At 48.8% G+C, this 27,992-nt stretch overlaps 1 protein-coding gene across 1 annotated transcript; it reads right to left on the bottom strand.

Annotated features, from left to right (window-relative positions):
- Nucleotides 1–5,968: 5,968 nt before the first annotated feature.
- On the bottom strand, nucleotides 5,969–27,948 carry LOC142557033 (venom serine carboxypeptidase-like). The gene is made up of 4 exons (XM_075668579.1): nucleotides 27,796–27,948; nucleotides 15,026–15,218; nucleotides 9,669–9,996; nucleotides 5,969–6,976 (listed from the first exon to the last, which is right to left on the bottom strand). Exons 1-4 carry the CDS (start codon nucleotides 27,903–27,905, stop codon nucleotides 6,141–6,143), a joined length of 1,467 nt encoding a protein of 488 aa, XP_075524694.1. The 5' UTR covers nucleotides 27,906–27,948; the 3' UTR covers nucleotides 5,969–6,140.
- Between the last annotated feature and the right edge of the window lie 44 nt (nucleotides 27,949–27,992).

Below are 27,992 nucleotides of genomic sequence, written 5' to 3' on the forward strand. Positions count from 1 at the left end.
GTGATCTATACGCACTCAATTCCCTAGTCAGCTGCGCACACGCCGTTGGTGCTAGGTGATACCGCGCGCAGCTGATTGCGGCGGTGATTGAGTACGCAGCTAGGCACCAGGTCGATAAAGCCCTTGGAAGTGATGTGCAGCACGACTGTTCCAGCGGTAGGAAAAGTCGGCAACCCGCAACATCCGATGGCTCCTTCACCGGGCACCGTTTCACGATCCGGGATAGAGTGCAAGTCACTGTATCTGGACAATTGTAATAGCAAGGTAAGCGATGCTCACTGGATGCTGCCGCCGCTGCCAAAATCAACATGAATCATCATCATCATCATCATCATCATCGTCGTCGTCGTCGTCGTCGTCGTATAGTGTAACTTGCCTTGCGATGTGAGATGCGCGCTGCCTAGCGTCCATACGTGCGCCATTTGCATTGCAGCTGCATATAATTAAACTAGGTGGCACGCCATGTTGCAGTTGCATTGGTAGCGATACAAGGTAGATAGCGAAGTCTTGAGCAAGAAAAAAATTATGACGATGTATAAACATTGATGTAATGAAAAATATATATGGCGTATTGATTAATCCAAGCAGGCTAGGTGACGTCATGTCACAGCCTCGCTTAAAAGGGAATGCGATTAAATCATCATCATCATTAACATTGTGTCGTGCCTTTTGACGCGCGATGTGACAGGCGCGCCGCGTGGAGTCGATACGTACAAAATTTGCATTGCAGTGAGTGAGTGAGTGAGTGAAGTAACTTTATTTTGGTCCAGAGAAGACGCAGGGAAGACCCCGCGCCACCCGGCTAGTCCCACGTAGGGACCGCCAAGCCCAGCTTGACGGCCCGATCGCGGGCACTCTGGACGGCCAGGGTTTGGTCGTTGAGTTCGGGGCTGCCCAAGAGCGCAGCCCACCTATCCTCGCTGAAGGAGGAGCCGATGGCGTCACACTCCTACAACACATGGTCCAATGTTGCCCTTAGTCCACAGGCAGGGCAGTCCGCACTGGTATATCTTTCAGGGTATATGGCATGAAGAACCGCGAGGTTAGGGTATGCACGGGCTTGTAGAAGTCGAAGGGTAACCGCCCGCGCCCTACATAAGGCGGGGTGCGGGAGGGGGAAGACCCGTCATGACAGATAGTAGTGCGTGGTGATCTCATTAAACGTAAGCAAGGGTTCCCCGCGGGGCTGGGCGACTGCTGAGGCGGCGCGGTCAGTGAGTCCTCGCGCGACCTCGTGTGCGCCCTCGTTAGGGTTAGAGGGAGAACCCTCAATCGACCCCAAGTGAGCGGGAAACCAAATGAGAGAATGCGGAGAGATACTTTTGGCGCTTTGGAGAATGCGGAGGGCCTGGGGGGAGACCATGCCGGTTTGGTAGGCCTTAATGGCTGCCTTGGAATCACTATATATTGCCTCTCTGCGACCATCGAGCACAGCCAGCGCGATTGCAACCTGTTCGGCTACCACGGGCCTCGAAGTGCGTACCGTAGCGCAGCAAGTGAGCCTGTAATTGGAGTCTACGATGGAGACGGCGAATGCCTCTTGTTGGACATATGCCGCGGCATCCACGAAGCTTGCCTCAATGTGGTTATTGCGGACATGCTCGAGTAGAGCTGTACCCCTGGCCCGACGTCTGCCGACGTTGTTTGCGGGGTGCATATTGCGGGGAAGGGGCGCGATGTGCAGGTGAGACCTGATGTCGCTGGGAATCCGCACGGCGTCGGGGCACTGGTCGACAGGATTGAGGCCCATCTCGCCGAGTAACTTGCGGCCCGTCGGGGTGCCGGATAGCCTGAGCAGCTGTGAGTACTCTTGTGCCTCGATAATTTCTTCGAGCGTGTTGTGGACTCCGAGCTTCAACAGGTTTTCGGTGTGAGTGCTTGCAGGTAAGCCGAGGGCGAGCTTAAAGACCTTTCTGATGATTGAATTGAGGTTGCTCTTCTCTGCAACATGCCAATTATGCATGGCCGCCGAGTATGAAAGGTGGCAGAGAACAAAAGCATGTATAATGCGGATGAGGTTGTCTTCCTTGATTCCGGTGACTGTTGGCGATCCTCCGAATGAGGCCGAGAGCACTCTCCGTCTTGGCGGTGATCTTTCTGAGTGCGGTTCCATTGGCACCGTTAGACTCGATATACATCCCCAATATTCGGAGTGAGTCGACTCTGGGCACCGGGGACCCGTCACCAGTGAAAAGCCGTATTTCGCTTTCGGACGCCGGTTTCCAATCACGATGGCCGCCGCCTCTGGGTCTTTTCTTGTAGAGAAGTAGCTCAGATTTCGATGGAGAACATCTGAGCCCAGTGGGGCGGAGGAAGCGCTCAGTCGCATCGATGGCGCTCTGCATGGCGGCTTCAACTTGGCCGTCGCTCCCGCCGACGCACCAGATGGTGATGTCATCTGCGTAGATGGTATGGTTGATTCCTTGAATCTTCGTGAGCTCCTTAGAAAGTCGGATCATTGCGATGTTAAATAATGTTGGCGAGATGACTGAGCCCTGAGGCGTGCCGCGTGAACCAAGGGTGATCTCTTGCGAAAGGTATCCTTCGATCTTGAGCTTGGCAGTTCTCTGGCTAAGGAAGGATCGGACGAAGTCGTAGGTCCTCCTCCCGAGTCCGAGGCCGGCAATAGACTGGAGAATGAACTCGTGTGAGATATTGTCGAACGCCTTCTGCAGGTCTAATCCAAGGATGGCTCTGGTATCACCCGTGCTCCGGTCGATGATCTGATGCTTTATCAGCTTCATGGCGTCCTGTGTCGAGAGGCCGGCTCTGAAACCAATCATATTGTGGGTGTACATGTCATTGGCCTCGATGTGCACCTTGAGCCGGTTGAGCAGGGCATGCTCTGCAACCTTACCGACACACGACGTCAGGGAAATTGGTCTTAGATTCTCTATTCCTGGTGCTTTACCGGGTTTGGGGATGAGTACCGTGCAGGCCGCCTTCCACTGTGTGGGGACCTGTCCACTACGCCAGACTTCATTAATCCTCTCAATGAGGAAGTCAATCGACTCATAATCGAGATTCGTCAGCATCCTGTTAGTGACGCCATCTGGGCCAGGCGCAGATTTGACGTTGAGTGAGAAGAGGACATCTCGGATCTTGGCCGCGGTAAAGTCCTGGTCCAACTCCGGCACCGCACACCCCGCGTAGTCCGGGAACTGGGTAGGGGCAGAGCTATCCGCGACCGGCAGGTACGTGTCTATGAGCCTGTCGACAATCAACTCGTCCGGGGTAGAGTCCGTAGCGAGGTGGATGGCTCGCGCGAGGGATCGTCTCTGGCTGGATCTGGTGCTGCCCTCATCGGGAAAGTGTTTGAGCAGACCCCAGCTCTTGCCTGATCTGAGCTGACCCTCGACGGATTCGCAGAGCTCATCCCATTGTTGCTTACAGAGGTTCTTGCAGTGATGTTCGATCTCCCTGTTAACCTCCGAAACCTTCTTGCGGAGCCTCCTGTTATGCTTCTGCCCCTTCCATCTCGTGAGGAGGGCTTGCTTGGCTTCCAACAGGTGCGCCAACCTGCTATCCATCTTGTCGACGTCGAGTTCAGTGACGACCTCCTTGGTTGCCGCCGCGGCGTCATCCCTGATCCCTTTGCACCAACCTTCAAAATCTGTCCCGGCCATCGGTGCGCGCTCGGCTCTGATCTTGCGGAAAACGTCCCAGTCGATCACCTTGAATTTCCTTGTCTCATAGCGGGCAATCGGGAGGGAGACTTCGATGACGTAGTGGTCACTTCCAAGGTCTAGAGGCGTGTTTACCCACTTGACCTCCCCTACGTTCTTGACAAAAGAGAGATCTGGGGTAGTATCCCGGCATGCGGAGTTACCTCTCCTAGTGGGGAAATCCTTATCTGTGATAAGGGTCAAGTCCACTTCCATCGCAGTCTGCCACAGTTCGCGTCCCTTGGGCGTGTCATGGGTGTATCCCCACACCCTATGTGGGGCGTTGAAATCCCCGACGACTACAAGGGGGTGCCCACCTGCCAGGCTGACGGCTCTCTTGAGGAGGGAGTTCGCCCTCGCCCTGCGGTAGCTGGGGCTGCAGTATACGTTGAGGATAAAGAGGCTGTTTCTTCTGAGGCCCTTTCTGGGTGGGTTCATGAGGATTTCAGTCATGACGTACTCGATGCCATCACCAACTGCGCCGAGGTCGCGAGAGAGGCAATTGTACCTTTTGTTGACGAGGGTAGCAACTCCCCTACCTCCTGAATGTGAGGATGCTACCAGACAACCTGCGAGTTTGATAAGAGTACTAGTTGCAACTTCCTGAATAGCGATGATTTGGGGCTTAACCGTGAGAGTTCTTAAATATTGCTACAGAAGCGGCTTCTTATTGGGAAACCCTCCGCAGTTCCATTGCCAGATACTAAAGTTCTCGTCCGCACTATCCATGGCTAGGCTGAGAGGAGGCTTGAACGGCCCTGAGAATCGCGCCCTCCGTCGGTGGTGCCAGTACATGACGTCGTGCTGCGACCTGCGAAGGAGCGGGGCTGGGTTCTCTCCTGGCATCGACCTCCTCTAATTTGCTTATTCGTTCAATGAGTGCACCTAAGCCCATTTTTCGGTTGCATATGGCAGTTGCATGCTGCATGTAGGTGGACCTGGTTCACTCAATCAAGCTAGATGACTATTTGTCACCACTCCGTTTCGAAGGGGATGCCCCAAGACCATTATTGTCATCATCATCGTCAACAGGAATGTACCGTGCCAAGGGTCAAGGGATGTGGCATGTGCGACACTTAGTCTGGATACGTGTGTTTACTCTTCGGTACACGTTATGGCGCCTCCTCTGATGAAGTAACCACTAACCACTGATGAAGTAATGAATCGTAGATCTATGCGCACCGCTGCAACCAGGCATCATCGGGCTCAGCAGACAGCTGTGCAGAGAGCAGGACAAACCACAGGGCAAGCTGCAGCTTGTCGTCTAAGCCGGGCTGACAGTTCAGATTCCTCTCGTGAAAATGACGCGGGGACGCCGTAGTGCGCGGTGCCGAAAATGGAGCTCCTATGGAACTGCTCCGTCAGCTTATGCTCGAGGAGCAGCGCAGGCCTGCGACTTTTTGGACCGCACCGATTTGGCGACCCCTTCTGCCTAGGTGCCGAAGTGAAAAGTGAAAATTGCTGCTTTGCAGAAAAGCCGATGACAGAGTATTACAGCATAACGCGAAAGATGTTTGTAGCTTGTGGACAATATAAATTGCAGCAAATATTTTCTTACTAACAAAACAAGAATTGGGATACGCGTTCAAAGGCACTCACGAACACAGTTCACTCACTGACCGCGAGCATTTGCCGTAACGATGCTGGCGTAATAAGCGTCCGTAGCGCCGCGGTGAGTTAGCGTGCTTGTCCTTTCAAAACTAACGTGTTCCTGTCACTCCCTTCACCATTTTAACCATACCGCATCTCTAAATCTGAGATCACATTGCCTCCAACACTGGGCGCGCACCAAAGACGGCGCGCATGCAACCATCAGCCTTTTGGGTCCCCCTGCCTTGCTCCCGCAACAATGTTGTATGAAAATAAAGAACATGCGCCGATCACGAGCCGCGGCTACGATTACTGGCTTTCTGGGTTTCTGCCAGATGACGAACGAGTCAGACATCCATGACTAATCACTTATTTTTTAGCTACGCATGTGGCCTCTAACCCACGGCACGTAGGCTAGGAGGGTTAGGCCGAGCATGCGCCTCACATCTCGGGACAGCCGGACAACGGGGATTTCGCGCCTCGAGTGTGTCAACAAAAAGTTCAATGCGCGTTCATGATATGTTTGTCCGTAGGCATTCGATGCGGCCCGCGCGAAGGGAAGGGCGAGTTTGGTCATAACTGTTGCGCATTTAAGACATTCGTGCGAAAATGTGGAGGCATACTGTTTTGCTTCCTATTATTCATGGAACAGTACCAAGGACACGTGTTCTAGGTAGAGGAACTGCAATGAAAGCTTAAAATACACAGCCAAATTCTTTCAGTGCACTTCGCATTCAATCATTTTATTGCTTTTCATATGTCAGTGAGGTGAGAGTGAAGGCGCAAGTGTTAGCCTTTGTGAACGTTGATAATGATTGACCCCCAACCGCCTCCAAAAAAGCATTGTGGACCAGAACTTAGTGTAAAGTATGTCTAGGTTATACCTCACGATGGCTCATCTGTCCACTTCAGTTTTTTTTCCTTCACAAGTTTCAGAAAGCGACTGTACAGTTCGCTTACCTGGAGCGACCTGTCTAACGATATGTCATGGCCTCCCCAAAGTACGTTGCTATACTGAAGTGTCCCAACCACGCGCTCGTAACCGAGGAGAGCAAGGGCGGGATTTCCTCCTCTGTACCATTTCTTCCGCCTGGCGCTGCTAAATTGCTCAGAACCACGCCATCGCAGTTTCTTGAAGCACTCTTCAATATTTACTTCGGGAAAAACAGCATCGTACTGAGCCGTGTAGAAGAGGACGGGCGTACTGTCGAGCAGGAACTCAAGTTTCTTTTTTATGTCCACGAAGAAATCTCCAGAAGCTAGTTGCTTTGTGAGCTCAGGCCTGGCACTGTCGAGGATCCGGGAAATGTTAACGTGAATTATTTTCTTAAAATCTGGGCTATCTGCATAGGTCATGTACTTTTTAGCTTCTTCCGGTTCCTGCGGTCTTGCTATGCTTCCGTGGTGTTGGAAGCCGGTTAGACTTTGAAATATCGTCTCAGTTTCGGCAGGCGCCATGTTCAAAACAGTTTTGCTGAGGTATTCTGCAGCCTGTGAGTATAGCCCTTTAGTCACGAGACCGCGTATCATGTCGAACCACCCAGCAAGCGTTTTTCGGCCGAAATCATTCAACAGCCCGGAGTAATACAGGTAGTCCGTGGAGTCGATGAGTTCGAGCAGTGGGAACACAAATCCTACGCCTAGCATTACGCCTTTGAGTTTGACGTTGATTTGCCTAGCTTTCTTCAGAATCTTGTGGGCCACTCCAGCGGCTGACCTTGCTGAAAGAGACGATAGAGAGATGTAAAACATCTGGAAAAACGAGGACAAAGGAGGAAAGAAAAGGCGCGGCAATGCAGATATGACAAAGGCATCTTAAAGGCGAACTTCTACAGCTGTGTCGCAGAAGTTCATTTGCGGCATTATGCCACAGGTAGGAAACTGTTTTTACATCTAGCTGCAGAGAAAGTTTTGTCATAGGACTTAGTCGGCCAGCACGCGGCGCCCTGCGAGCTGCGATGACGCAAATGTTTACGTAGACGACTAGCACAACCAATCGGTTCACTTAATCAGCGGCGCGGTGAAAAAAACGTCGCACTTTCGCACGAAAAGCGAAGCATCGATTGTGACAGTAAATTATTCGACAGCTATACGAAGTAAGGATAGTATTTTTATCGGCCGTGTGAACTTATAAGCAGTTATACTAAATAAATTAACAAGCATAGTGTAAGGCGCGCACGAGCCAACATGAAAACATCTCACTCGATGACTGCGGAAACTCGCGGTCAAAACACTGCAATGAGGAAACGCGGCAGCAGCAGCTAGCGAATTGACCTTCGTGCAGCCGCTCACAGCAGCGCGAACTACTCCACGGCAGTGCGGACTCTGTACCCGCCGCAGATGACTTTCAGATACGGCGGCCCAGCCGGGTGCGCGCCGCGCGAATAGAACACCCCCCCCCCCCCCCCCCTCCCTGTGCTCTCCTGAAGCCTTGCGCGTGATGGAAGGCGGCACGCTTCCTGCCCGCTTTCGACTGCTGCGTGCGCAACACTGAGCCGCGTTCGCCTGCTCACCCTCTCACACTTTCGCTCGCACATACAGGATACGGCATGCAGCGACGATTTTATCACCCTTGGACTTTATATGGAACCTCACAGCGACGACGACGGCATAAATACGCCTGGAGTATCCATATAATTGTTATCGCAATAGAACATCAAACAGTGCCGCATTAGAGCCAGCTGCGATATTGGAGAACCCGGTCGGCCGCTGCCTCAGCAGATGTGCACATGTTTATATATTTGCATTACAACTGCATTTTGTCACCATTTCTTCTCAAGACAGATAACGCATTCTTTTAAAAAGTTTACTTTGGAATTCGAATGTACGCAATTCACATTTCCGCACAAAATATGACAGTTGTCACAGGTTGGCAAGGTCGCTGAAGGCGCCTTTCATTTCTGCCCAGAATTTTTATCTGCAGTTAAGTATGTGAATGTTGACATATATGTTTGATGTGAAAGGAAATAATGCCCTGTATACGGGAACTAATGCTGGGAGCGAAACATATTTTCGAAGATTACAGTGTATCTGTATGTTTTGTCCTGCCATTATAAATTTATAACCTGTGTTCCCCCGAAAGATTTCTTATTTTGGTTCATATTTGCGCTCGTCATACACTCTGTGCTACTTTGGTTCTTTATCGTGACTTTTTGGTCTTGTAGAGTGTTTTCGCTGTCGTGTTGCTATTCGCGCGCTTTAAGGAATTGGAAAGCACCAAATGCCGGAGCCTTTTTATTTCATTCTACGTGGGTTGGCGAAACCACAATTACAATTAAATGACTGTTCCCGCTTTTTTGCAGAGGAAGCCAATGAGTACAAAAAGAGATCCCTTTGTTTCCATGAATAAACTTAATCGAATCGGGGCATAGTGTGCCCGGCTTCGCATGAATTACCTGGTAATTCTTATTTCCAAAAGCGACGTGGAGCACTTTCTGAAGAGACATTGAACGGTAGCACTAATTCAATTTGTATTGTTAAAGTTTTGTTTCCAAATCTCCTTTTTATGAATTTGGTTGATTATATTGACGTTTGATAAAATTGTCAGTTAAATCAAATTAAGAAAAACTCCCCCCCCTCACCCCAATTTCTCGTCGGAACCTTAGGACGAGCACGTCACTACAACGTCAGGGATTTCGAAGTATTTTATCGTATTCTGGATGTTTTGATGAAAGAAGCAAATTTACTAGTTTGAGTCTCCAGAGTCTTTAGAATTCGACGTTTTCAGTCTTTAGCGATAAACAATTTTTTATACAGACGCTGTCTAATTCGATGACTTCAAGGTGAACTGGTGTAGGAACTTTACCGTCGCTACCCACAAACTCCAAACATAATAAGTTGGAACAATTTGGCCGCGACGGCAGTATTTCTACGGGGGGGACGAATTGCAAAGAACGCCCGTGTACCATGCACTGGGTGCACCTTAACGAGCTCCAGGTGGTCGAATAAATCCGACGTCCTCTACTACGGCGTGCATCATGATCATATCGTGATTTTGGCACGTAAAAAAACAGGATTCAAAATCAGTTCAACCGTTTGGAGCTTATCTTGTTCGATAACAATAATGGCCATATATCATGCGTGCTTTTCTTTTCTATACCGCTGCGTGCCCGGTACTTCTAGGTCATAGACGGCATGCTCGTTATCAGCGTGACATCATTCTTGACAGGAAAGTATAGCGAGCTTAGAGTTTTCGAGCAAGAAACGTAATGCAAGAAACACAGAGAAAAATTTATTCGTGCAGAGATATAGGTAATTTTTTTTTGTGTGTAACAGTGTATCCTTCATCTTTACGCTTCTTTTCTGACTCTCGCGGTGAAATGGTAATTTTCTCATCGCAGAAGCGTAACCTTAGACGGTGCACCGTGTATGCCGTTATTATACAACTTTCGGTGCTTCAGAAAGAAGTATTACCTCCATAAGACTCTCCCGCAATGTGTAACTCCGGCCTGTGGTACTCCGAGAATATTCTCAGAAAGCGCTTGAGGAACGTCAAGACTTGTTCAGATGCGTCATCGAGCGTCGCGGGGTATCGGCCGTTGTCGTCAAAGCTGTATCCCGATCCAACAGGTTGGTCGAGGTATATTACATTGAAATCCTTTATCAGACTGTGGTCTCTATAGTAAAGCTCCCCCATGGCGTTAATGCCCAGGGGTCCATTTTCGAGGAACTGGCTGTATAAGGCAGATTTCCATGGGCCACCCTGTGTCCACAGAAGGAGCGGCTTTTGGTACGACTTGCTCTGCACATAGGACAAATGCAAGAGAATCAGCTCTTGCGCACTCGGTACGAGTTCAAATAAATGCTCCGAAAGCGACAGAAATGCAAAGCAATATTGAGTTGAAGGGTTCTCGAATACAAGTTTTTGGCAAATTTTTTCTTTGCGCTTTTAATTTTTTTGTGCTGCTATGCATATAATGAAGAGCAAGCTTTTTCACGATGTACACGTACGCTGACACTCTTACGTAAGCCGTTCGCGCAGACACAGTAATAATGTCAACGAGACAAAATGCACGGGGATATTCGTAGTTGTGCGCAGGCGAGGATGTTGCCTGTAGGCGGTGGAGAGACATCAGCTTTCTCACTAGAGATACTACAGAGGAAAATCTGGCATTATAGTCGGCCTATGCTTCTGTTCATTCACCATGCTACGCATGGAAACCAGGGACAGTACAAGGATTTGCTTTAACTTTGTCGTTAAGATTTCAATGGGTCTTACTAATTTCATTAAGTGTATGGGAAATTAGTTATTCGACTTGAAATATATTGTTACCTCGCACCTCCAGCAAAATGTTACGCGAACGAATGATTAGGAACTGGAGACTATTACAAACTATATTTACAAAGGAGAACTGCAGCACTGGCCAGTTCATCCGACAGCACGAGATCCAGAGAGCGTTCGTCGTATTCGTCGGGGCGCCCGAGTGCATCGTTCACAAGAAACACGCAATATGCATGTATCAATATGTACGGACAGTTACTCTCATTTGCCTTCGAATTTTTACCACCTAGTCGTTGTTGAGCAGAACATTACAAGGAGGAATTATTGGTTTAAATTTAGAAAATAATTGCACATGGTGAGTGTTATTTAGCAAACATCATCTACACTTGAACGGGCACGCACACCCCAAATTGCCTTGGCTCATTCATACACTATAATCTACGCAAATGCATAAATGGATCGGGAAGACGATATATATATATATATATATATATATATATATATATATATATATATATATATATATATATATATATATATATATATATAACTGGTCAGAATGAACACTAGCCTAACATCCTGCGTAAATTAATGAAATAAAGGAAAAGAATGAAACTATTGTAAATATTAGGAAGTGACGGTTTTGTGTAACATTGCTGACAAATGTTTCAGTTGTGTGTGTCACAAAAAGAATTTCTAGACGAGATGGAAGAATGCCGTCATTTTTTTCTGAGCACATGTGAAATATGGAAGAACGTACACAGTGGAGTTCATGGCGCAACCTTTGACTTCAGCATAAGACTATGCCGTTGTTCAGTATGGGAAAGCCATAGCTAGCGGCGCCTTGTGTAAACGAGCTCGGTATTGTTGTGTACTAAAACAGAGAGTAATAAGCGTATTTGCAACTAAATAGCTCGACCACGAATATAAAGCGAGGGAGACTTTCGGTCTCTCAGAAAAATGAAAATGCTTACTCTAGAAACTACTATTACAAGAGAAATTACTACTACAAATATAGGAGACAACGCAAAGAAGCGGATCCCCGCTGGACTTTATTCCTCGCTACTTCGAACTTCCGTTGCTAAATAAAGTGAATAAAGGGCCAGTGCTGACGCATTGGTGAGAACGGAATCGTCGTCCATAACATAACACCGAGGTTACTGGACAAACATCCCTTCAATAGTTCCCGCGATACAATTGAACATGGCAAACGCTCACGAGGATCTCGCGGTGATGCACCGCACGACTTCTAAGACCGCTCCCTTTGCACGCCCCACAACAGCGCCTATCGTACCTTTCACGTCAATTAGTGGGTAAACAGTGATGGACCTTCGTTGTGCAAAAAAGGTGAGGTGTGCAGACGGGGCACAAGAGAAGAGAAGTGCACAACACTTCTCAGCTCAGCTTTCTGTCGTTCGAACCTTCGTTATGCACTCACATCACACAAGCTAAGTCTGTATGGAGGCACCGTTCATAATTTAACCAAGCGGAGGGAGTGCAATCGGTGAAGTGCACCGCCCACAGCTCTTCTGAAAGCCTGCGACAATGAATCAACGCGCGAATTTTTGTCCTACGTTAAAAAGAAAAGAAAAAGAAAAGGAGAAAAATGAACCCACAATGAATTACCGTAACCAAACTTTCTGAGCCCCTACTGTGACCTTTTTTTTTGCACGCCTCCGTTGTTTGTCGATTCCCTACATTTGTTCCACCAATCTTCCAATCGCCGCTTACTAATCTCTGTTGCAGGCATGTTTACTTTCCCCCTGCTCTCGCTGAACCCAAGGGATTCAAGGAGGCCAGTGGTGCCTAACTTGACCGCTGGGATGGTGTCTTTACATTCTAATAAAGCATGCTTCATCGTTTCCCTAGCTTTATCGCAGTAAGCGCAGGCTTCTTCTTCCTTATATGTCCCTTTATAAGTGCGTGTTCTAAAGCATCTTGACCTCGCTTCGAAAAGTAATGAGCTTTCCTTTGAGTTACGATAAAGTGCTTCTTTCCGGATTTCGTTTTTTCCTCCTAAGTAGTTACTCATAGTAGGTTTCTTTTCCATTGGCGCTACCCATGAGGTTATCTCAGCCCATCTGACATTCCGCTTGACGTTCTTTGTTGCCATGTTGCTCGCCATACAGATCGCATACTTGCTGGTACGCCTAATTCCGAATTCTTCCTAATTTTTTTCCTCCACTGGAAATAAATGTTCTTCCTGTACAAATACCTGAAAACTCTCCCAGCCCATTTACCTTCTTCAATATTTCTCAATCATAATCGTAGTCAATTTTACTGTGAGCCTCTCTCACTTCAGAGCTTGTTCAACCCATATCACCCTGCACAGGTCCCGCGAGCGCCCAATGCGAGGCGTCCCATTGACCTTTGGTTGCCATCGAGTCCTGATTCTACCCCTGATTTCAAGCAAACAACCACATTTCCAAATGTGAGTCCTGGAACCATTACACCTGTCCACACACTCTGGAGCACCTCGTACCTATTTTATCTTGATAGCGCTCTGTGTTTCATTATGGCCGCACTTCTCTTCTCCTTTTCTGTTACTGATTTTTGTTGTGTTGCCATATAGCTATAGCCTTCGTTTATCCATATACCAAGGCATTTATATTCTTTTAGCTGAGGTATTTCCTGGCCCTGAATTGACACTGTCTGTTCACTGTTTTCATTGGGTACCATAACAGCTGATTTTTAGCGCTAAATTGCAGACCTAAATTCTCGCCTTCCTTTCTACAGATATTATCCAGATGTTGCATATCACTGCTTGTTAGCTAGCAACACAATATCGTCCGTAATAAATAAACTTGCAAGCTGCTGCTCTACTACTGTACCCACCTGTTTGTATGAGAGATCCAACCCGATATTACTTTCCTTTAGCGCCCTTTACATCCTCACGTTGTGTATCATAAACAGCAGCGGGGATAAAGGAAACCCCTGCCTCAGTCCCTTGCTGATGTGAACTCTCTCCTCGATCCTCATCCTTTCCCATTCCGCGCAAACGGAATTTCCTAAGTAAATATCTCTCAAAAGTAGTATACCGTCGTCGCCGAAGCTTTTCCCTTCGAGAATATTTCACAAAATGTTGCGGTCTAAATTGCCATACGCTCCTGCAATGCGCTAGCCCTCGGCTAGAAGCGCCATCCAGGGGCCGCCGCCGCATTACATTTGTTTTGCTGTGAAACGCGCCGAACGGGACGGCAGGAGGAAATCCTGCAAGGGTGCGCAATCTTGGCGGCTACGAACTTAGCGTAAATGAGCGTAACTAATGTTTCGCCCGTGTCCTTTTGGAGGCATCGCACTCCAGCATCGTTTGCCACCGCATCTACACCATGGTTGCCGCGTCGCTTTCTCCTTTGTGACAAATGCAGCAATGCGGCTCCTGCTGAGAGGGTTTCTGGCGCCGTGTCAGAAACGCTTTCGTTCGTATCCTTCGACCCATGTGCTGCAGAGACGCTCGAGATGTCTCCAACGAGATGCGCCACCGGAACTGATCGCTCGAGAATATCGACCCAGAATACGACTTACGTGTCCTTTCATGCGCCAACGCGGCTAACATATAGTACTTATAGTCATTCCGAGGAAGTGTTAGACAAGCAGATGTTCCACGGGTAGGGGCTGCGCTCGCGAAATGTAGCCTGTCAATTTCGTCAAGTGCAGTTTACATGCTTTGTGCTTGTTGGCTGGTCCGCATCGCAGTTGCCTGCTACGGCGCAAGTTGGGACAAGAGAGATGTGTTCTACTGAAACTTGGGACAGGAGAGATGTGTTCCGCCTTCCTCCGCGCAGCGTTGTGTAATGCACAGCGATGGATCGCTCGTGTTCGAGCATGTGTTCGAGCACTCAGCGGTTACAAAACCCGCCGGCATTCCTGGAACAACTCAGATCAAGTGCGCAACGAGAAAGCACGCCAATGGGACACGCGTCAACATGCAACTTGTTGAGCGAGCGATGCGCCTGGACGCCTTGGCGCAACTGAGAGATCAGCAGTCCTGCACGGTTCTGCCACTTTCGCCACATCCACTTCGGTACCGCTCACCGCCAGGTGCACACATCGTCTGCTTAGGCGCTACTTAAAAGTTGCGAACAAGAAAAAATGAGCCAATTACCAGTCCTGTGGTCTGGCCAAGGTTGCTCTGATAGTATGTGCTGTGCATTTGTAGCCAATTGCAATTATAGGCTAGCGATTATGTTCCAAGTGAAATTTCCTTGCATTTGGATTTTATGCAGGCAGGAGACAATTAACGTTTCCTGATTACTATCCCTACAATGCTGAGCATGCGTAGAAGCACTGCTCTGTCATGTAGAACCATTTTGATTCATTCTGCACATAAAGAATAACTGCCTTTGTCGCAAAGTATCTTGCCATGTCGCCATGCATGTCACGTCCAATGTGCGAGCCTTATATGAGGCTTTAGGAAAACCCTCTTGCATGGTGCACCGCTCTTTTTTGTGTTTTACCGCCACCCAGGTATACTTCGTGGACTTAATTGGTTGAAAATTATTTCAGCATATAAATGTTAAAACAATACGTAAACGCCGAAAATTCTTACGTCTGACTTGATGTGCAAGAAGAACAGGTACGAAGAAGCGCTGTCCTCGTCAACCGGAATAAACCCAGAGTAGGCTTCCAGCTTATCGCAGGGCGCCGGCAAGCACACCCGGCTGCTCTGCTTGATCGCCTTCAGTCTCTCGGGTGACACACGGTCGCTCGTCGCTAATAGCACGGTGTCATCCAGTGGTACCCTGAACGAGACAGGGAATGCATTTTGAACAAACTTATACTCACTCGTAATTCGTATAAAATTAAGAGAATGATATCTGGTTGTTACAGAAGGCCTGCGTGATACATCACATTGGGCTTGTTTTGCTTTACCACATGTCAGCAAATTATTCAGTCGAAACTAGAAGAATGAGTGCGCTTATATTAATGATCCTTTCGTAGTGACAAGCATAAACATAAATTCTCCTTCAGAAAATGTGTAAAAGCAACATGGAAAGATAGAACTTCGGCTCAAATATTCTCTCTGGACGCTTAGCACAGGTTTTTTGAGCATTTGACTTACTTTCTGTAGCTTTTGAATTAAAGGCGCAGCTAAACACTTTAGCAGAGTAAGAAATTAGCCACGATTAGTAGACCGCGCTGCCGTGAGAATGCTACTGTGAACATTCTGAATGAAACGTTATTCCTATGCACAGAGCAGGATGATCACAGTATACTTAGCTTGACCTTTACAGTGGCTTAAATGCCCGTTATTTCTTTTTCAACACAATATGCACCGTCAGAGATAACGACGTTGCAGCCTGCCCGATGGACGGCAGAAGCCAACCAATTGGCAATCGTTTTGCACCACATGTTACTCTCCAGAAAGGGCTCGCGTGTGCGTGTACATCTTCCAACATTGTCATGGAAACGGCAATCCAGCTGTTGTTAAAGGGACACTAAAGGAAATGTTAAGTGTGGTTAGGTTGATAAATTATCTGTGTAGAAGTCTATCACCGCGTTCTAAATGAAATTATGGGGTTTTACGTGCCAAAACCACTTTCTGATTATGAGGCACGCCGTAGTGGGGGACTCCGGAAATTTCGACCACCTGGGGTTCTTTAACGTGCACCTAAATCTAAGTACACGGGTGTTTTCGCATTTCGCCCGCATTGAAATACGGCGGCCGTGGCCGTGATTTGATCCCGCGACCTCGTGCTCAGCAGCCCATAGCCCCTGAGCAACCACGGCGGGTTGACCGCGTTTTGCGCATCGATAAACGAATGTGCTGCGTCTAAAACTGCCACCGAAAGTCTCTGGTGCTGCTGCTCTATTTGAATCACTCGCGCCAAAAGCCGAGGACCTAACGTCCCCATCTCCGCTGACGTTTTCACCGAATCAGCGGTCGTTTGCGGATTTCACCGGCTCGTTTCGCGGATTTCACAGCTCGCCAGTCAAGTGGAGCCGCAACCACGAAACAAATAAAATGCCGTTCCCCATTCTATGTTGTGTGCGTGGAGCCTGTGATAGCCTATGTGTCTGTGTCACATATTTCAATAACGAAGTTCTTCTAGAGCGTGTGGAGATGTAGTTCGCGTAATGGAATTTTAGCTGAATAAATAAAGTAGAAGCTCTGACGTCACTTCATGAGAGGTACGTACCACAGCGCGTGCGACAGGTGGCGCGTGCTGTAGTGCTCCAATTTCTCAATTTTGCCCTTCCTGGTGCACCAGTAATTTGTTCTTGCTAAGAATGGTGAATTTCCAATTACAAAAGCCATCTCTTTCAATCTAGCTCAACTTAATATTTCCCTTTAGTGTCCCTTTAACGAGTCCCGCGGGGTCTTGTCAGTGCTTCTTCATCTTTCCGGACAGCTTTTTAAGGCGTAAATGTCGATTGATTGATTGATTGATTGATTGATTGAAAACATCTTTATTTGCAGGATGTTCGTAGAACTCGTGGGTGGGCCGCCTACTCCGGTAGTCCACTGGTTACTGCTGCAGCGCTGGCCCTCCCCAGCAGCCAGTGCTGACGGTCAGGATCATCGCGGAGCAGAATAGCCTCCCACTGCTCTTTCGAAGGATTTGGAATGGGGTCAACTATGGGATTAAATTGGCAAGCCCACACCATGTGGTAGAGGTTAGCTACCTCTCCACAGTGTGGGCATTGCGGGGAGTATAGTGTAGGGTACCACTGGTGTAACTTAGCTGGCGTTGGGCATGTATTAGTTTGTAGTCTCCTAAGAGTGTTCTCTTCCATCTTATTGAGGGACTTATGTGGTGTTGGGTACTCCTTCCTGGCTGTTCTGTATGGTGCGAGATTGTCAGCATACACTGCTAAAAAAGTTAGGTCCCAGCACTCTTCACGGTCATCAGGGGGAGACGCCCGGTATAGAAGAGCTCGGGCATGCCTGTAAGCGGCTTCGGTTCCTCCTGGTAGTTCCAGGTGACCGGGAAACCAGATGACTGGGGCTTGGCTGGGTGGATGCTTAGTCAGCAATGACAACCCTGACCTGTGAATTAATCCATTATTGAAGTTGCGACAGGCGTTCTGGGAGTCAGTGGGTACATCGGCGTTGGGTCAGATGCTATAGCTAATGCAATAGCTGCTTCCTCTGCGTGAGTGGGGTTGGATGTTTTCATCGAAGCGCAATTCACCATCGATCCTGAAGGCGTTGAGACCACAATAGTCATCACTCCATTCTTTGGCCCTGCGGCGTCCACATAGAGGGCATTAGGTTGCTCGTCCCATTTCTTCTGCAGGGCTTCCCCTCTTGCTTTTCTACTTTCGTTGTTATATGCGGGATACATGTTCCGCTGAATGGGGGTACACGTTGATGCGTCTCCTCACATCACGTGGTACCTCTTCCCTTTGGTCTGTCGTATAGGGCAGATTATTATGGATCTTTTCGAGCAGATCTCTACCTGGTTTTGTGAGTGCGAGCCTATTGAGTCGTGAGATGCATTGTGCTTCCCACATCTCTTTGAGGGTATTATGTACTCCTAGAGCCATGAGCTTTGTCGTTGGCGCGGAGTTTGGCAGCCCCAGTGCCGTCTTGTAGGCCTTCCGGATCAGTGTCTCCAACTTTTGAATTTCCGACTTGGAGAGGTTAAAGAATGCCGTCCCGCACATTATCTGGGAAATCACGAAAGCCTGCACTAAGTGGATGGCGTCCCTTTCCTTCATGCCATGGTGCTTATTTCTGATACGATGCATCATCCGGAGGATTTGCTCGTTGGATATTGTAAGCTTCTTCATAGTGGTGGTTTTCTGTCGCCCATGCGGGATATACAGGCCTAGGATCTTGATCTCCGTGGGTTTCGGTACTGAGTGGTTGTCTATATACGCCGTGATGTTCTGCGCCAGGGGTGTCCTCGGGTTCTTCAGAATGAGCAACTCGGACTTTTCCGGTGCACATTGGAGGCCTCTTTCCCTCGCGTACTGGTCCACCGTGTCCGCTGCTGCTGGACGACACTCCTCGATCTCGGCGTCACTCCCCGAGTTGCACCAGACAGTGATATCATCCGCATACAATGTGTGTTTGATACCCGGGATTTCGGAGAGAAGGCCTGGGAGATCTTTCATAGCCAAATTGAACAAAAGGGGTGACAGTACCGCCCCTTGCGGAGTTCCTGTCGGGCCTAGAGTGATGGGATCTGATTTTATTCCACCAAAGTTTATAGTGGCTTGCCTTGCTGATAAGAAGTTTCTGACATAGTTGTAGGTTCTGGCGCCACAGTTGGTGTCGGCCAGGCTTTAAAGAATATTTTTATGCACAACGTTGTCAAACGCTCCTTTCAAATCAAGTGCCAGGATGGCCCTTGTCTGTGAGTTGGGGGGTGTCTCACGGAGATCCTTGTACAGGTACAAGAGGGCGTCCTGGGTCGATAGGTGAGGGCGGAAGCCGAATTGAATGTTAGGTAGGAGGTTGTTCTCTTCTAAGTATCTACTGAGTCTCGTGTTGATGACCCTCTCTATGAGCTTGCCCAAACACGAGGTCAGCGATATTGCTCTTAGATTACCCATTTTAAGGGGTTTCTTCGGCTTCGGAATGAACCGAACCTCGGCCGTCTTCCAGGATATTCGTAGCGTTCCTGTAGCCCAATACTGCTCGTTGAAGGATTTCACCAGCGAGGTGATGGTGTCATCGCTGAGGTTAAATAAGAGCTTTGCTGTTATTTGATCTGGACCTGGAGCTGCATTTTTTCTCATGGCCGCAATTTCTGCTTCGATCTCTTCTTTCGTGAGTGGGATGTCCAGCTTCGCATTCGGCAGCCCAGAATACTCCGGTTGTTCCACGACTGGGTCCGTGCACAGATACCTGGTCTTGAGCTTTTCCATCAACTCTGTGTCCGTACCCGGGATGGTGCGTACAATCTTCGTGAGCCTGCCTTTAGTGGCAGCCTTGCTGCTGCTGGGGTCGATTAGGACACGCAGGAGCTTCCAAGTCTTTCACACACCTAGCTTCCCCTGAACGCCATCGCAGAGCGTATTCCAGTTCTGTCTGGCCAAGGATATGGTGTAGGATTCTGCCTTGTTGTTAATCTCGTATATTTTTGCCTGAGTTTGCGGTTAAGCCGTTATCTTCGCCATCTCTTTGTCAATGAGTGTCTTGCTTCCCATAAATGCAGAAGGTGCGGATCGACCACTGGGCAATCTTCTGTCGTGCAGACCTCTTTCGTAAAGGCATTGAAAGCTTGCACCTCACCCTTAACCCATTCCTCTAGGTTTGTAATAGGGTTTGCAGTAAATGCCCGGGAATGTCTCCACCTGTCCCAGTTCGCAATTCTTGCGATACCTATTTTGCGTTTGCACGCGTTTATGCTTATGTCCAGAGAGAGCATGAAGGGATCGCTTCCCAGGTGCTGTTCGGTATTTTTCCAAATCGCGCTGTTTATGTTCTTGGTGAACGTCAGGTCTGGACACGTATCTCTACTAACACTGTTTCCCAGCCTCGTAGGGTAAGTGGGATCGGTGAGGATCGACGGCCCTTCTTGCGTCACTACTTCTTCCAGTTTTCTGCCTTTTGGTGTCGCCGCCAGGTAGCCCCATAAAGGGTGCGGTGCGTTGAAGTCGCCCCAATCACGCAGGGGGCATGGCCCGCTAAGCTCAGAAATTTCTTTGAGGGAACCCAATCTTGCGTGTCTGTCTTTGGGAGGGCTGTAAACATTCAATACATGCGTGCTTGTCGCTCCTCTTTGGAGAGGAAGAATAGTAATATAGCAGTGCGCAATATCCGGCTCGAAAGGGTCGTGCAGTATGGCAGTGTATGTGTTTGTGCACTAACGTGGCAGGTAACTGGTCTTGCTGATAAGTCAGATAGTCTTGAAGTTTGATAGGTATTAGGTGGGGATCTTGAATTAGGATAGCTGCCGTTGGGTCAGAATCCTGAGATAGTAGGAGATTAAGAGCCGCCTGCATTCTCCTGTAGCCCCGGCAGTTCCACTGCCAGATCTTTATTCTAGGTTTGGCTGGCATGGTGAGTCCGTATCGGAGGGCTCGTCCACCTGCATTGTACGAGCGAATTTGGATTTATGTCTTTTATCCGCATGTTCCTTCCGAAGCGCAGAAATTGCCGTCTTCGTGTATCGTCTGTTGTTTGCAATCTGCTCTCGAATTTCTTGGAATTGGGCGTTCACATAAATTGGAAAGGCTCGAAACTCCTTCTTGAAGGATCGGAGTTCTTGGATAATTTGTTGGTAGACCTCACCTACGGCAGGCTGGGAGCTAGGTACCTGCTGTGTTTCGCTTTGAGGAGTCGGCTGAGTTACCGGCGTCATTGCATTAGTAGTGGCTCGCTTAAGCTCTTGGTTTTGGATTGTTAAAACGCTGACTTGTTTTTTAAGACTTTCTATCTCTTTTTTGAGTGCTGCCAACTGCGTGTTATTCTGCGGGGAAGACTAGGGGAGGGGAGTCCACTCTGCAAAGCTCACCTTCGAATCTGAGAGCTGACCCGAGGACGTCTTCTTCAGCGCCCCGGTGGTCTTCGTGAAGTTCTCCTTCCCTTGTTATTTACCCACGTGACTGGCGTTCTGGTTGGAGCCGGTTGCCCGGCGTCTGGAGCTCGAACGGCCGCCAGAGGTGGAACGAGAGTGGGAGACTGATGACGACGCTCCTCGCCATCGCTGTTCAGGCTGCTTCTTCTGCCTCGGCCTGCTCCCACCTTCTTCAAGTTCCGTTGTTGATGCCACGTTTGATGACGTGGGACTAGCGCTCTTGTTTAGCGGTCTGTGAAATTTTTCCTTGCAGTCACTTGAATAAGTCTTGTGCAGACCCTTGCACAGTGCGCAAACGGGTGCGCACTCGTGCGTCTCATCTGGACTCGGCGTTCCAGAGTTCTGGCAAGCATCTCCCTTCGGTTTCGGGTAGACGTCTGCTCGGTGACCTGGCATTCCACAGTTGATGCAAGCCGCCCTCGTTTTCCGGTAGACGTAGCAGCGGCGCTCTGACCACCCGTAGTTGGCCGTGAATGGAACTTTCTGGCCGGCGAAGACGATGACTGCCGACGTAGTCTTGCCCAGACGGCGCGCTCCCAGGGTCGTATGGCTGGGTGAGGAGACGTCTTGGAAGATAGAGTCATCACCCACTTCAGGCTTGATATTATGTATTACACCCCTGCAAACATCCTCTGGCAAGGCAACGTAGGCGGTGACTGTTATACTCTTGCCGTCGAGGTGCAGACTATTAAGCTTGGCGAGGCGGAACGCATCTTCCTCACACTGAGTACATATCATTATAATGTTCTGCTGGCTAACAACGCGCAAAGTTGGCTTTTCTTGTAGCGGTGTGTCGAGGGCCGCTTGGATCCCTAATTCGAGATCGAAGGAGCGTGGAGCCACAGATTGCAGATCCACCGTGGCTTTAGGTCGGATGATGACCTTGTATGGAAAATTCTTTAAACTCGGTAGACGCGGAGGTCTCGGTGCGGTAGGCTGTCGGCGTTCTTTCTGCTCCGGCTCTTGCTTGGGAGCTGTCGATTTAGCTTGCGCCACTCTTTCGTTGTTGCGCCGGGACCATATGTTCCAGCCATGGCTGTTGTCTTCCTTCGGGAGATCCTGCGGGGGCATCAGCTGCTGCTGGGATGTTGGTAAATGACTGAAGTCCATCTCCGTCGGGTCGTAGCCTCTTAGGGAACTCACAGTAGTCGCGGTAGCCATGAGTGAAGCGGGAGCACTCACCGGCGAACGTCGTTAGACAGCGTTGCGCGAACTCGATGCCGCGCATCCGCGGGCGCACCTGCGTCTGTGTTGCGGTGAGGCACCCAAACCATCCGGCCGTTAGGGTTACCACTTTTTGCGTGGTGCTGAGAAGTCAGACAGTCTTTACCGCCGAGAATATGGCACTCACAGGTTCACTGGTGGCACCAGGCGATGCCAGGCGTTGAAGGGAACTCGTGGATGGTAAGTATGCGGTGATCCAATGTTGTAATCCGCCGCAATCGAAGATTGTCAACGGAGCCCACGCATCGAACGTGCGTTCTTGACGAACGCTTGCAGCGCCCCCCGTCAATGTCGAAGCCTTGTTCTTTTCGTTGATCTGAGTGGGTCGCGGCGCATACCTACAGTGGTGATTGGCCTGGAATCTGGCGGTTTAATTAGGCGAAGACAAAATAATGAACAATTTGGAAGTGGGAACTTAGAACTAAAAAAATATATGCGAGAATGAAAGTACAGTACATAGAAATCGCAACAATACCACAAAAGAAGGAAAGAAGTTATGGCTCTCCCGTAATCGAGAGTAGGTGTAAGCATGAAATGGTTGCCGGCAAAGCAGATCGGTTGGAGATGTTACTAGCCACAATCCTAAAATATGCATAGTACATGTTAGCAAAGGCACACCACACTCCACCACACCACAGCGCACGAACCCGTTTTGATCCGAACCTCATTGCAAGTGTCTTCTGGGCCAAACAGCCATCCGTGGTGCGCCAAACGCTGCCGGCTTGGTCATGCAGGGTGGCGCCATCTCTCGAGCCGCGGAACTCACGGACCGCTGGCGTTGAACAGGCGACCCTATCTCAGCGCCAAAAGATGACAATCAAGAGCATGGTGCCCTGTATGTGCCTTTTGAACGTCCACGATTGGAAATGACAAATAAAATTTCAACGTGCTAGAAGTTACAGCTTGAGTGATATAGTGAATAAACATGAGGAAGAACTCGGAAGCAATATTTTTTTAACTTGTTTGGCCAGTAACTGGCGTATGTAATGTCATCCTGCACAAAGGGTTGGGGGCCAGAGTCCAAATTTATAAGTTTCGACTGGTTTCCTGAATCATCGCGTTTTGTTCTTGCAACTTCGTTATTGTGTGTGGCAAAGCCAGTGTCAAGCAGGCCCCATTTATTATTTCATATGCTTATCTGTTTTATTTACATCAAGTATGATGTATTACGTGTGCTATACCTTATATTGTACTTTACGTTCATACCACAGTTGGCAGCGTGCCTACGGGTGAATAATTTCCTTGTCAACTTTCCCGGATAATGGTTCTGGCTTTTGGCTCAAGGTCACTTGAAGGTCGCTGACAACGCGAGGTAAAAGCATGTCATGCTTAAAGAAGTCGCAGTTTCTCCAGAGAGGCGAAGCACCGATTACAATAGCAAATTAGCAGATATAGTTCCGTAGTAATGGTAGTAGCTTTATCGGCCGTGTGAACTTGTAAACATTTGCTTACTAGATAAATTAACAAGCACGGTGTCACGCGCGCACAGGTAAACATGAACACATCTGGCTCGATGACCGCGGTCACTCGCTGTCAAAAGTCTGGAGTGAGGAATCGTGGCAAGAGCAGCGAGCGAATTGACCTTCATGCATATCTCGCTTCAACTCAAACGAAACATAGAAAGCACAGCGCACACGAAGCTACCGGCACTACGCGCACTCTGCGAACATCGCTGATCGCTTTAAAAATGAAGCCCGCGCAGGTGCGCACTTTGCCCCGGTCTTGGAAACTCGGCCGCTTCGGTGGCAGAGGTAATTGGCGCAATCCATCGGGAGGGCGGGAAAGCAAATCTGCTTCCCTTGTACGACCTCCTAAATCGGCGCGCGCCCGCGCTCACGGATCCAGGAAGCCGTGCCCATTCGCCGCTCCTTTTAACTCCTGTCCCCTTGCCTTTTCTCGCAACGCCCTGATCTTCGATTGTCTCCGCGTGCACCCAGCGCAAGCTTAGCCCGCCGCATGCCGTTTCATGTTTCGTCATCTGCTGTTATCGGGAAGCCTGCGCTGCTGGGCGTTGACCGGCGTGGGCAGTTTCTTCAGTTTCGTGGTCCTCGATAGCTGTGTGCTTGCGCTCCGTGATGTTTCACCCGTTTCTCGACTGGCACCACTCGTGCATTGTGCAGTGGTGCACGAATACCTAAAAAAAAACAAGCCCTGCAACGTTGTTCCGGGTGCCTAAAGACAACAGGTGAGCGCACAGACCCCAGGACATCAGAAGGCGCATGTGCACGAACACGGCCCCGTCCATGTGTGTGCTGCATGAGTCTCCGGATGTCGCTGCGCCTTGATTGTGCAACACTTCCCTCTTGCCGATAGAGAAAGCTGGCAAATAGATGTTCCTCTTCATTGTCACCTGATCTATGACTTGTGTTTCCCTGCAACGTTGTTCCGGGTGCCTAAAGACAACAGGTGAGCGCACAGACCCCAGGACATCAGAAGGCGCATGTGCACGAACACGGCCCCGTCCATGTGTGTGCTGCATGAGTCTCCGGATGTCGCTGCGCCTTGATTGTGCAACACTTCCCTCTTGCCGATAGAGAAAGCTGGCAAATAGATGTTCCTCTTCATTGTCACCTGATCTATGACTTGTGTTTCCCTGCAACGTTGTTCCGGGTGCCTAAAGACAACAGGTGAGCGCACAGACCCCAGGACATCAGAAGGCGCATGTGCACGAACACGGCCCCGTCCATGTGTGTGCTGCATGAGTCTCCGGATGTCGCTGCGCCTTGATTGTGCAACACTTCCCTCTTGCCGATAGAGAAAGCTGGCAAATAGATGTTCCTCTTCATTGTCACCTGATCTATGACTTGTGTTTCCCTGCAACGTTGTTCCGGGTGCCTAAAGACAACAGGTGAGCGCACAGACCCCAGGACATCAGAAGGCGCATGTGCACGAACACGGCCCCGTCCATGTGTGTGCTGCATGAGTCTCCGGATGTCGCTGTGCCTTGATTGTGCAACACTTCCCTCTTGCCGATAGAGAAAGCTGGCAAATAGATGTTCCTCTTCATTGTCACCTGATCTATGACTTGTGTTTTTCTGTGCCAAGTCTCATTCTGCAACTTCAATAACTTGCTCAGCTTTCCATTCCGCCCTCAGTGCTTTTTCTGTGTGTCACATTCTACGACCGTACTAACAGCTAAAGAATTACTGTTCCTGTTTGTGTAATATCCCAGTAATCGCCGCCGGGAAAACCGTGCCAACAACCTTCATGTGTATGCGTGATACGCATTTTTTTTCTTCTGGAGAGCATGCACATTGTGAGTGTCCTAAACGGACATTTTTCCCATTCGTGTTTACTACACAAAGGAGTGCCCAGTATGTACGACTTGGTGCCTTAAGTGGCGTAATTTTACTGCTAAGCATTGCATTCGGGGTGAAAGAAAAGTCGTGTTGTTGGCTTATTTTACCTGGTCCTTGATTGAGTAATAAGCCATTCTGCGAATGTTTTCTATGAGCTGCTGCAAAAGCTGACTATCTTCTGTTCCCCCTTGCCACCCTTACCCTAAATGTGGCCAAGTGCAAAATAATGTGGTAATGTGTATTTCAGCCTTTAGTACAATGTTATTTTTATTGTGCCATGTCTTTTTCATTTTGTTCAGTAGTAATGAACATGTCACGCATTTCATAAACTTTTGTGATGGTTTATAAATAAGCTCTTTTTTGTATGGCTGTCAATCAAACAAACTTAGCATTTTATTCTATTCTTTAGGTATGTTTCTTGTCATTGTTTTTGCCATTACCAGTGAATTTTGCGTTGTTTAGTTGTCAGGACAATGCTTACACGTCGTCCAGTTATGTGCAATATCTGAGTGAGTATACCAGAAACTCTTCTACTTTGGTCTTTAGGGCATTATATAAAAATCTTTTTATGTGTGTACATGAGACGGCCTTCGCGTTTTGTTGAGTTCTTTTCTTTGTTATTTCACTGTCTGTGAACTTTTGTGTTGCTTAGTAATCATGTACATGTCATGTATTTTTCACCTTTGTTTAGTTTCTCAGCGTGTATCATACCATGTTATGCGAAAATATTTGTTTTCCGAAACGGAAGTCTATAAAGCGAGGCCGAATAACTGTTGTGTTGGAACTAGAATTTATATATCTTCTAGCATATGCTGGCATACTCAAAGTAGGGACAAAACTGCGTGCGTGCGCGCTAACGCATAAAGTACCCACGTCGCACCACGCACCACTTCACAAACAATGTGTGGGATAGCGCACGCGCGCGATAAAAAGAAAGATACATGCCGCGGTCAGGCAAAAAGAAAGCAAAAGTAAAGGCGCGCGGGGCATGGGGAAGGGTGTAGAGGGGGCGGAGTGGGTCGTCATAATAAAAAAGAAAAAAAAAAACAAAGAGCGCTGGGGTGAGGAGGTGCTGCGCGCCTGCTGTTTCTGTTGCCATGAGCCGTTAACATGGAGGAAGGAAACTAAGGAGAGGCCCTACCCCCTCCGCACGTTAGGAGAAAAGTGTGGAGGAAATGACGTATAGGTTCTCCTTTGTTTTGCTGTTTTTTTATTTCTTTGCTGTAGTGGCTCCGCCTTTCGGGCCACAATGGCGGCTTTGTTATTTTTCTGTGCGCTCACACGTATTGTTCCGTAGTTTTCGTACCGTGGCAAAGGCGCCGTGCGGGCAGGTTTGCGTTGCTCTCTGTGTTTTGTTGCGCTGTGTTATCTGGACCGTGCTCTACCGATGTTGCTGTGGCCAGGTGGGACAGGAGGAACTAAAGCTCGTGAAATGAACGCGCATGCAACGCTGTACGCAATGTACCGCGCCACGGCAATGGCAACGGACGAAGGAATATCCGCGGGAAATTTTGCCCTCTTTGGCGGAATCATGCTAACGTGCTAACGATTGTTTAGTATTGCTGAGGAGCGCGCTGGTCCGAGCAGCATGGTTGCGCGCAGCAGTCCAGGTTGCAGTCCAGAGGGGAAGCGTTGCAGCCGCCCCAGTGCTTTTTCGGGGGAGCTCAGGGATAATTACAGCACTCGAGAGGATGTCGTAGCGACGCCTACGGAGCTGGCGGCATCGTGGCGGCATGGTTGAAAGGGCCAAACGAGTTTCTCACATCACCTATCCTTTCTGCCGCGCTCAACAACAACAACAACAACAACAACCTAGCAGTAGCAGCAGTAGAAGAAGGAAAAAGGCAAAAACAGCTAGCTTAAAAAAAACGGATGGCAGGGCACTACCACTGACGCCTTAAACACCGAATTCATGGCCAATTACGCTTTGGGGGTAAGTGCAACAATCACTCAGAATGACAACAACAAGCTGCTCGACAGAAACGCATGCCCCGTGTGCCTTCCTATTGAGCTGCCGTGGCACTGCTGTTCTATGGAGTCCACATAAGTTGCGAGGGAACGATTAATTGCAGGGGAATGGGAAAACTATACATTGCGCTCTATAGCTGACTTCATATTAGGTCCTGTTGAAGAAATTATTCCGCAAGTACTACTTCCACGGTACCCATCGCACCCATTCAAACGTGTTGCTGGTTTCAAGGAAATATGTTTTAAGACCTTTTCTATGATCCTTAAAGCCAACAACCGTCATGCATTCAGAGGGTTACGTGCAGCATTAGGTATCTTTAGCATAAAATCTCCTAGGTAATATCATAACTTACGGCGTCTCAAGATAAAGGCACGGATTTGGTGCTTGATCCCCGTCGCTTCTGCACAAAGTAAGAAGAGACAGCAATAACACATCGACTGTCCATATTCTCCAACGGCCCATGTCCTGTGTGCGTCACGCCAAAACTAGCCTCTAAGGTCTACGATGAGGCTAGTTTATATTGCCATTTCCCCTAAAGGTTATTAGAAG

The sequence above is a fragment of the Dermacentor variabilis genome, chromosome 9, assembly GCF_050947875.1.
Source record: "Dermacentor variabilis isolate Ectoservices chromosome 9, ASM5094787v1, whole genome shotgun sequence".
Classification (NCBI taxonomy): domain Eukaryota; kingdom Metazoa; phylum Arthropoda; class Arachnida; order Ixodida; family Ixodidae; genus Dermacentor; species Dermacentor variabilis.